Source organism: Brassica oleracea, chromosome C9 (genome assembly GCF_000695525.1).
Source record: "Brassica oleracea var. oleracea cultivar TO1000 chromosome C9, BOL, whole genome shotgun sequence".
NCBI classification, from domain to species: Eukaryota; Viridiplantae; Streptophyta; class Magnoliopsida; order Brassicales; family Brassicaceae; genus Brassica; species Brassica oleracea.
The window spans coordinates 17,565,635-17,575,672 of record NC_027756.1 but is presented as its reverse complement, the minus strand read 5'-3'; the positions used below and the strand labels follow the sequence as shown (position 1 = coordinate 17,575,672).

At 35.4% G+C, this 10,038-nt stretch overlaps 3 protein-coding genes across 3 annotated transcripts; 1 reads left to right on the top strand and 2 right to left on the bottom strand.

Moving 5' to 3' along the window:
* On the bottom strand, positions 1-1,362 carry LOC106314467 (epimerase family protein SDR39U1 homolog, chloroplastic-like). Its single transcript, XM_013752336.1, has 5 exons — positions 1,276-1,362; positions 522-624; positions 385-445; positions 239-309; positions 1-143 (listed from the first exon to the last, which is right to left on the bottom strand). Exons 1-5 carry the CDS (start codon positions 1,360-1,362, stop codon positions 1-3), a joined length of 465 nt encoding a protein of 154 aa, XP_013607790.1.
* Positions 1,361-5,059, top strand: LOC106314466 (1-aminocyclopropane-1-carboxylate oxidase homolog 9-like). Its single transcript, XM_013752335.1, has 3 exons — positions 1,361-1,437; positions 4,399-4,726; positions 4,808-5,059. The coding sequence occupies exons 1-3, from the start codon at positions 1,361-1,363 to the stop codon at positions 5,057-5,059; spliced, it is 657 nt and encodes a 218-aa protein (XP_013607789.1).
* Positions 5,060-5,250: 191 nt separating this feature from the next.
* LOC106317340 lies at positions 5,251-7,053 on the bottom strand. Its single transcript, XM_013755170.1, has 5 exons — positions 6,851-7,053; positions 6,011-6,125; positions 5,824-5,910; positions 5,633-5,731; positions 5,251-5,433 (listed from the first exon to the last, which is right to left on the bottom strand). Exons 1-5 carry the CDS (start codon positions 6,916-6,918, stop codon positions 5,386-5,388), a joined length of 417 nt encoding a protein of 138 aa, XP_013610624.1. The 5' UTR covers positions 6,919-7,053; the 3' UTR covers positions 5,251-5,385.
* Positions 7,054-10,038: the final 2,985 nt, after the last annotated feature.

Genomic DNA, 10,038 nt, shown 5'->3' with positions numbered 1-10,038 from the left:
TCATGAATTTTGTTTTTCTGTGACCAAAGCTTTGAGTGCCAAGTCAGGAACTGGTAGCCACGACGGTCGACCAAGAACGCTTCCTAGCTGCTGACACATCTCCCCAAGCCTAACCGGGTTTGGCGCAGTGCCATTTATAACTCCTGCAACGACCAACAACACCAATAGCATTCCGCTTTAAATCTTTGATAAAAAAAACAACAGAGAAAACAAGCAGGTATGTTTGTTATGTTGTTACCTTGGTAGGATGGTTTAGTGAGTGCCTCGTAGATTACATTCATCAAGTCATCCATGTGAATCCAGGAGAACCTACACAGTAAATTATGCAAAAAAAAAGGTCGTTAGATTCGCAGAGAGGCGGCAAGAAGAATTGTTGGACTTTACCATTGTTGTCCTATACCGAGAGGACCTCCAGCAAACATTTGGAAAAAGGGGATCATCATGGCTAATACGAATAAAACATCATCAGCACACACAATCACGAACAAGTTTCATTAGAGAGAGAAAGACAGAGCACACACCTAAAGCCCCACCATCTTTACCAAGAACAACACTAATGCGGATGAGGGCAACTCTTACATCCTTATTGGTTTTCAGAGTGGTTCCTTCCCATTCTCTGCAAACCTAAGCACACACATGTACATATTTAATCAAAGGAGCAAAAGTGTTTGCACATAGAGTTAGATTGACAATCATGAACCAAAAGCGGAAGAAAGTGGTGTTCCATGATTAGTATTCAAACATCAGAACTTATAGAAATATTATGTATTTTCTATAATATGAAATTTATAAGGGATTATAAATATCACAGACTATAATTTCAATTTCAATATCGACACCTTTGTCAACATCACATAAACAGATCATGTTTGAAATTTTTTAACCATAAATTAATTAAACAAATCATTTTCAGAAAAACAAAAGTAGAAGACAAAAATCACATTCCTCTTCATCGAGTGAACTCCATTTATTAGTTTCTATTCTCAACAAATAAAACATATTTCAATCATCATAATATAGTGATCAACGGAGTAAACATATATATACTCAACACAAAAATACTCATCGGAAAGAAGAATTAACAAAATATATCAAAACGTTAATGCATAAACACTATGTTCTTCATGGATAAATAGTTATAAGGTTTTATAAATTTAAGAATGTAAAATATCATCAAAAAACTGTCTCTTTTCCCAGAAACAGATCGATTTTGAGAAATCAAGCTAAAATTAATGAAATATATAGAACGGAAATCTCCATCTATTATCTTGTTACTTCGTTAATGTTCTTACGCATTTGTGAACGAGCTTGTTCGGTTCGTCGGAGCTCTTCAAGTTTTTTAGGTTCGTCGGAGCTCGTCATGTTTTTCAGGTTCGTCGTAGAGCTCAGCGGAGAGCTCGTCAGGTTCATCGGAGATCTGGTTGGAAAGCTCGTCAGGTTCGTAGAAAGCTTGTTTGCCCTCATCGGATTTGGCCGCCGTAAAACAATTGAAAGTTCATCGGATTTGGATCTGGAGAGTTTGTGGGAGAGAATAGATTAGGGGTACAATAGTATTTTCCATGTTTAAATTTTAAAGGTAAAGATGATTAAGATAAAAATGAAATGTGGTATTAAGAAAGGAGAAAATGACTAGGATAACACAAAAAAAGTTTTGGTCACAAATATAGTTTTTAAGAATAAAAATGACCAAAATAGCACTTAATGTTTTATCAAAAGAGATAAATATACACTTATACCCCATTGGTAAATTAATTTAGACATTAGGGTTTAGAGTTAAGGAGTGGGGTTTAGGATTTAGGGTTTAGGGTTTAGGGTTTAGGGTTTGGGTTTAGAGTTTAAGGTTTAGGGTTTAGAGTTTTGGGGTGGGGTTTAGGGTTTAGAGTTAAGGGTGGAGTTTAGGATTTAGGGTTTAGGGTTTAGGATTTAGGATTTAAGGTTTAGGGTTTAGAGTTTAGCTTTTAGGGTTTAGAGTTGGGGAGTGGGGTTTTGGGATAAGATTTCAAATTTTGAAAAATAAAAAAATTTAAATTTTTCAAAAGATAAAATGCTATTTTGGTCATTTTAGTTTTTGAGGACTATTTTTGTGACATAAACTTAGAAAACTGCTAATTTGGAGATTTGCCCATTAAAAAAGTGGTATTAGTGACAATTTCCCTTAATTATAAGTGGATTTTTGAGGATTGATGCTTTGAATCTTCTTGATTTTTTTTTTCAACCTTGTTGATTTCTCCTCTTAAAAGTTACAAATACATCTTTCTCGAAGACAACTCTTTGAAGTTAAAAATCAGAGTGAAGTATATATTAAAGATATTGAAATATATTGGATATGCCCAATTTATTTGTGATTATGATCTATACTATTATTTGAGAAGTGATATTTGCTTATTTGTGATGTTCTTCATGATCTTAGGTTAGTCATTAAACAATTTTAATTTTAATTTGACTAATTAAAGTTTTAATATCTAATAAATAAATTATATAATTCATTATTTAACTGATTACAAACTAATATTATAAAATATCTCAAAATAAATAAAAAACATTTTTGAAAAAAAGTAGATAATTCCATGTATTTATTTTGTGATTATCTATATCTTTATTTCTTAATTATTTATTTTTTATAATTAGTATTATATATACACATATCATAATTAGATTTATCATTATACTAAAATATTATAAATAGTTTTATGCAAAATAACAAAAAATGATTTATATTTTTTTGTAAACATAATATGTCATGGCATATTTTTAAAAATTATTAAATTAGTATTAAAATACTAAAAAGAAATATATAAATAAATTTAATTTATATTTGTTTGTTAACATAATTTTCGTGATATTTTCATTTTTATTCTTATCATTTAATTACAAGAATAACTTCTATTTGTTATTTAAGTTGAAAATTTAATATTTCTTTGTTTTTAATTTTACTAGATATTAATTGTTATCATCCAGTTGTAAGAATAACTTTCAAAAAAGAATATTTTCAAAATATTTTTTTTTACAACAAGTACCTTATATTTATGAAAATTTAAAATTTACTTTATTTACTTTAAATTTTTCAAGAGTTTTAAAGAATTATAAATTTTTTTAAATTAAAATTTCCTCAAATATACATTACATATTAATGTTTTGTTTGTCAACATATTTGGTATGCTTGAGTGTTTATTCAATTATTATAGGAATTATTTCACAATATAGGGGGTGATTGGTGTTGGCTGTGAGTGCTCTACACATCCATAATTTTTTCTAGAGCAATAAAATCAAACCACTCAAGCTTTATTAATAAAAACTAAGGGGGTGATTGGTAGAGGTTGTGGCTTTCTGTTTTTTGCTCTAAGATTTAGGCTCTAGATTTTTAGTTTTAGCTTTAATTTATTTTCCTGTAGAAATTTTTCAGAGCACTGTATAAAATCTCTAGAGAAAGTGCTTTCTAAAGCTAACATATTTCCTTTTATAATGTTTTGGCTTTATATTCAGTTTTTAAAATAAAAGCATGATTGCTTTAAAAAATGGACGTAGAAATTAAAAAGACTGTGCACAGCTCCTACAGCCTCAACCAATCACCCCCTAAAGCTAGAGCCCTAAATCTTTAAAAGGAAATATAATGGCTCTAGAAATCAATTTTTCTACAGCTTTAGGTTTAGTGCTTTTAAAACTTTGAAATAAACCTACAACAATAAAATTTAAAGTTAAAGCCACAAAATCTACTGCTTAAATCTTAAAGCAAAAAATTCAAAGGTACAGTCTCTACCAATCAACCCCATAATTATACATATATCAATATTCTTACTTACTATGACTAATATAATATGTAAAGCTGAGTTTGATTTAATATTCTTGTGCTTTTGATTTATTTTGAGATTTTGTAGGTTATGCTAATTCCTAGAATTTGGTTTAATAACATCAATTTATATTAACAATTATATATTTGTTTATTTAATTATATCATTGCTTATAAATTAATATAATAAAAATTTGTTCAAGATAACAACATATTTACAAGATATTAGTGTTGTTATCCAAAAATAATATTTTTAAATCAATAAAAATTAAGAAATTGAAAGATTCATAAAATAATATAAATTTAATGTTTTATTTCATTTTTTTGATCTTTAAATTAATAATATATTTATTAATAAATATTTATTAAATAACTATGCCCGCATGTGCGGGCAAAACTCCTAGTTTCAAAATATATTGTGAGATATTAACTAAATTTATCATGGTAACAATATTATAAATTTGTATATTGTTTGTAAATCTTGAATTAAAAGAAGAAAAAAAAGAATAAGTGAATAAGTAATCACCTATGAATGTGTTTAGCCCAAATGGTTCTGTTTTTTTTTTTTCCTTTTTTGTCAGAGTGTTTTGATTCTGAATAAGTGAATCTAGTTTAAGGGATGCTGTAATGGAATACTCGAAGCATGTAATGGACTTTGGAGCTTTGCTCTTCCAACTTCTCCCAGAAGCTTTAGGTTTGAACTCTGAGATCCTTAAGAAGATAGATTGTCTTAAGGGCTTGTTTATGCTTTGCCATTACTTCCCACCTTGCCCACAACCTGACCTAACTTTGGGCATAAGTAAGCACACGGATAGCTCTTTTCTTACACCACTTCTTCAAGACCAAATCGGTGGTCTTCAAGTTCTTCATAAAGATTATTGGGTCGATGTAACTCCTATCCATGGACCTCTTGTCGTTAACATCGGTGATTTCACGCAGGCAAGCAAGCCCTCAATTGATGCATTATTTTTAACTAAAAGATCTCTTTATTGAGAAAATATGAGACGTTTTGTTTTGCAGCTGATAACTAACGACAAGTTCTCGAGCGTGGAGCATAGGGTACGGGCAAACAGAGATGGTCCGAGGATTTCAGTTGCGTGCTTCTTTAGCTCGAACCTGTTTCCAAATTCCACTGTTTACGAACCGATCAAAGAGCTTCTGTCTGATGAAAACCCTGATAAGTACAGAGATTTGACCTTACTAGAGTACACTGCAGGATACCTTGCGGGTGGCTTCAATGGAAAATCACATTTGTCTAAATTTAGAATATGAAACAAAGACTTGTCCGTCTTTGAGGAAAGATAATAGTACGATATTTGCGTCATTTTGTGTACTTTACTACTTTTGCTCCTAAAACAGTGTAACAAAGACAATATGTTTTTTGATAAAAAAAAAGACAATATGTTTTAAACACTTGATGAAACAACAATGTTTCTAAAGAAGAAAAATAAATGATAATATGTGTAGCAGATTGTGATAATGAAATATAAAGTAACTTTCTTCAAACTACCTGAGCTTTGTCTTTGAGATTATGTATCGTCAGCTAATCCACTAAAGAAACAATCTGTTTCTTCAGATTCCTATTGGAGGGTGTCGAGTTATTCATTCAAAAAATAAATATACATTGCGCCAAAACTTGCGACGTTCTGCAATACATTATAACAAACGGAATGATATTTTATTATCAAATAATTCGTCCATTCTCATAGACTGCATGATCTAGGCTTTGTAAGACCGAAAGATCTGAAGCTGTAAAGCTGCGTTGTTTTCATCCTAGTCAAAGCAAACCCACATTCCCTAGCTTGGAACTTGAGATAATGATAACTAAAAAAGTTCTGAACAAACCTTGAAGAGCTCTATCCAGAAAGGAGAGAAATAACGATCCTCAGGTCCGTTGTTGTAGATATCATACAGAATAGGACTGACAATCGTAAAGTAAACAGCCTAAAGAAAAAGTTGAGACTTTAAAGTTAAAACATGTGTCAAGCTTTGAATTCATTTCTTATAAACATGGGATGTCAAGAAGGAAGCCTAACCAGATAAGCACCAAAGATTTTTCTGATAACAAAGATTACGCCTCCGATAGCTATCAGGGAAACAATAGTAACACTGGCTTGTCTCACCTTTAAAGATTCAGTCGCAAGGTCAAAGAAAGATGCATATAGAATTATAGAGATATACCGAGAGCACAAGATAGAAGAGCACTATAACAAGGTCGTTTACCTCTATATTAGACAAAGTTACCCATAATCTAGAAGATAGATTTGCCTTGGCCAGATTCAGCTTTAGAGCCAACTCTTTAGCTGCAGGACCACCATCATCTCCAAAGCCACTGAACCTGTAATAATTCCACAAAGATGCCTAGTTTAAGTTCAGTGATATGGTCAAAACATATAGAGCATGATTATTGGAAGGTTCTTAAGGTGGAGTTCTTAGGGGAATATAAGAACCCGTCTCTTAACTTTAAACTAAAAAAGCTAAGAAGCAGCTCTTAAAACTCTTATTTAAGAGCCGGTTCTTAGTTTTTTTAGTTAAAAATTAAGAGACGGGTTCTTATATTCCGCTAAGAACCCTACCTTAAGAACCCCGCAATAATATTTGAGTTGCGTCATAACATATGGGGCTGCCAAGTCAGCGAAATAAAAACCATATTAATGAATAGTACGAAAATATTTCACTTTCATGTATAGTTACAGCTAATGGTGTTCTCACTATAAAGCACTATATAAAACCACACATATTTTGTAGGATGGCCAACTCCATAAGCATATGAACAAAGAGCTATGACAAAAAAAAAAAAAAAAAAAAAAAACACAAAACTGGAAGAAAAAAAATTCACATTGAATTTTAGGAGACATCTGTAAAGGAAGTCTTCTTTCACCTCAAAATGTAGAACTAAGACACATTAGGATCAAGCATAATACTCAAATGCGAAATGCATCCAAATTAAATTAGCTTCAGACCAACTCGAAAGAGCCTACCAGGGGTTCTCAATTCCATATATTAGATCTAGTAGCACGAAGCAATTTCCTCTGAAGAAACAAGAAGAGCAATAAAACGTACATTTGCCAAGGGGAGACGATGATAAGAGAAGCGAAGAAAACTCTTCCAAGAAACAAGAAGAAAGCCATCTCTCTCCTATCTTTTTGTTTCTCTTGATCAAGCTCGCTCGTAGATTTGCTAACGGAGAGGAGAGAATCTTCTTCGGTGAGAGGGAATGATGGGATGCAAGAAGACCGCGTAGTGTCAAGAGGAGACCGAGCAGGAAGTCAACTCGGAATAGATGACCAAACTGTGACCAAAACCCATAATATTTTATTACAACAAGTCAATTTTCTATGTTTTATTATTGTTAATAGTGTGATCTGTTCTTCGGTATTAATTTGCATTCGTTGGTTCAAGCTCATATCAGTATTGCAGTAATTAACATCAAAGCTGTTATAAAAAGAGTTTTTTTTTTTTTTTTTTTGATAAGGATGTGAATTTCATTTATCAAATGAGATAGATTGTAACTAGTACAAGATGTGAAAAGAGAAGCAGTCCCAAGCCAAAAAAAGATAAAAACAGGGGAAAACTTAGCTTATACACTAGAAGCTGTGATGATCCATTATTCATGCATCAACCAGGTTTCCATTAGGTGTTTAAAGTTCATGCGGTTTTTCCTTGCCAATATTGCATTCCTGATCAGTCTATCAATCTCTTTGAAACAAACTTGCGGCGGTGTTGATGGTCCGTTGTGGAGGCGTTGATTCCTTTCGCGCCACAACCTGTAGATCACTGCTTGGACTGTTAATTTGCGAAGGGTAGGGGGACAGTGGTTGACTCTCAGACTCGTCCAAGAGAGAAGAGCCTCCCAAGTGTGAAAGAGTACCGGTCTGTATCCCAACCTCTTTAGCGCCAGCTTCCAAAGCTGCTCAGCATATGTGCACCTAAGGAAAATGTGATCTCTTGTTTCGTGGTAGTGGTTGCAGACACAACAGCATGTATCAATTTGGAGACCCCAAGATGCTAGACGAGATCTTGTTGGTAGTCTGTCCAGCTGTGCTACCCACATCATGAAAGCATGGCTCGGAATGTGGCCTTTGAACCAGACCTTATCTGCCCAATCTTGCTTCTGACCTCGCGGCCGCAGGAACTCCCAAGTGTGCTTTGCAGAATAAGAGTCCAATGCCATGTCATTCACTGTCCAAGAGTACGAATCAGGAGTAGTGGAGAGCGAGGGGAGGGTCATTGAGCATAACATGATTTGGAACGCTTCTGCTGCTGGGGATCTAGCTGGTCGCAGCAACCATCCATCTTCAGAACAAGCACCTGCCACTGTAGAATCTAGCCGTATCCCTGTTTGGAGAGGGCCAGACGGTCCAAAATGTTTGATCAAAGGACCCATCTCGGACTAGTGGTCATACCAGAAGCTAGCCTTACCGCCATTCCCAAGGTTACATCTGATGAACCTTCAGCAAGGGGCCGCAGCTTGAGAAGAGCTTTCCAAGTCCATGAGGCGAGCATGTCTTTGTCCAAGCACCAAAAAGAAGAATCTTTGATGTGATTGGCCTTAACCCATATTGCCCATAGAGACTCCGAGACACTGAATAACAGCCATATGAGCTTAAGGCATAGCGTGATGTTCCATATGCTCAGGTTCCGGAAACCAAGCCCACCTTCATCTCTCGGTAGGCATAGCTGAGACCAGGACACCTTTGCTGCAGCTCGTGTATTGATATTACCATTCCAAAGGAACCTAGAGCAGAGGGATTCAATCATTTTGATGCAGCCTTTTGGAAGGATGAAGGAGGAGAACCAAAAATTAATGGTACCGTAAATGACTGAAGAAATTAGAACTACTCTTCCTGCATAAGAGAGCGCTCTTAGTGTCCAAGAAGAGAACCTGCGCTTCAGCTGATCAATCAAAGGTCTGTAGTCACAAATTCTTAGCTTGCGATGCATGAGGGGTAGACCCAGGTAGAGTACAGGCAATGATCCAAGGGAGAAACCAAGACTTGAGATGTCGTCAGTTTCTACCTGGTTCAAACCTGCGATAAACAGCTCTGTCTTGCTGTGATTCATTGTAAGCCCGGACCAGGAAGAAAAGGCGTCAAGAGTAGCTGAGATATGCTGAAGAGAGTCCTTTTCACCGTCAAAGAAAATCATAAGATCATCCGCAAAAGCGAAGTGAGAGATGAGAGGATTAGAAGCCTTTGGGTGGTAACCAATACTCCCATTTCTGTAATTTGCATTCAAAAGCTGAGCAAGAACTTCCATGGCCAGAACAAATAGATAAGGTGAGAGAGGATCGCCCTGCCTCAGACCTTTGGTTCCGCTGAAGTATCCACACATTTCACCATTTATAGCCACCGAAAATCTCGTTGTGGTGAAGCATTGACGTATAAGACTGATGAAAGATTCAGGGAATTCCAGCGCTTGCATTATCAAGAAAATAAAATTCCATTCCAGAGAATCAAAAGCCTTTTTCAGGTTCACCTTGAGCATTGATCTCTTAGAAATATTCTTCCAGTTATAACCACTAACCAACTCAGTTGCCATTAGCACATTTTCAACCATTAGACGACCCGGAATAAAAGCTGATTGAGTATTAGAGATGAGTTGGGGCAGAACCTGCTTTAGTCGGGAAGCTAGCAGTGTGGAGATAACCTTGTAGGTTGTGTTGCAGCAAGAAATTGGCCTGAAGTCCGAAATAGCTGTAGCATTTATCTTCTTAGGGATGAGGGTCAGGACCGTTGCATTCCACTGCTTAAGCAGACACCCAGACCGGAAAAATTCAGAGACCGCGTTGATCATGTCCGACCCGACAGACTTCCAGTGAGCAGTGTAAAACTCAACCGGAAACCCATCTGGTCCAGGGGCTTTCCCTTTGGGAAGAGAGAAGAAAGCATCCCTGATTTCCACCGCAGAATAAGGCGCATCCAATCTCTGAATCACGTCGGGTGAGCACCTGAAAGGGAGAAGAGCAGCAATCTCATCTCGGGAAACTGATGACGGAGTGACTGTTCCACCCAAAAGACGATGATAAAACTGCACCACATGCGCCTGAATCGCCTCTCTTGAATCAATGATAACACCATTCTCGTCAGTGAGGAAGATGATCTGATTTATAGCTTGGCGCGATCTTAAAGAGCGATGATAGTAATTTGAGTTTGAGTCACCAACGTCAATCCATTTGACTCTTGATCTCTGGTAAAGATAGGATTCCTCAGCCTTGGCAAGCGAGAACCAGGTAGAGTGGGCTGATCGTT

Coding starts and splice junctions, on each gene's coding strand:
- LOC106314466 (XM_013752335.1), top strand. CDS start 1,361: ATGTTTTTCAGGTTCGTCGTAGAGCTCAGCGGAGAGCTCGTCAGGTTC. Junction 1,438..4,398: donor CTGGTTGGAAAGCTCGTCAG/GTTCGTAGAAAG, acceptor AAGTGAATCTAG/TTTAAGGGATGCTGTAATGG. Junction 4,727..4,807: donor ACATCGGTGATTTCACGCAG/GCAAGCAAGCCC, acceptor TTTGTTTTGCAG/CTGATAACTAACGACAAGTT.
- LOC106314467 (XM_013752336.1), bottom strand. CDS start 1,362: ATGACGAGCTCCGACGAACCTAAAAAACTTGAAGAGCTCCGACGAACC. Junction 625..1,275: donor TGCGTAAGAACATTAACGAA/GTAACAAGATAA, acceptor GTGTGTGCTTAG/GTTTGCAGAGAATGGGAAGG. Junction 310..384: donor CTCGGTATAGGACAACAATG/GTAAAGTCCAAC, acceptor TTTACTGTGTAG/GTTCTCCTGGATTCACATGG.
- LOC106317340 (XM_013755170.1), bottom strand. CDS start 6,918: ATGGCTTTCTTCTTGTTTCTTGGAAGAGTTTTCTTCGCTTCTCTTATC. Junction 5,732..5,823: donor AAATCTTTGGTGCTTATCTG/GTTAGGCTTCCT, acceptor CTTTTTCTTTAG/GCTGTTTACTTTACGATTGT. Junction 5,434..5,632: donor TCTGGATAGAGCTCTTCAAG/GTTTGTTCAGAA, acceptor AATGTATTGCAG/AACGTCGCAAGTTTTGGCGC.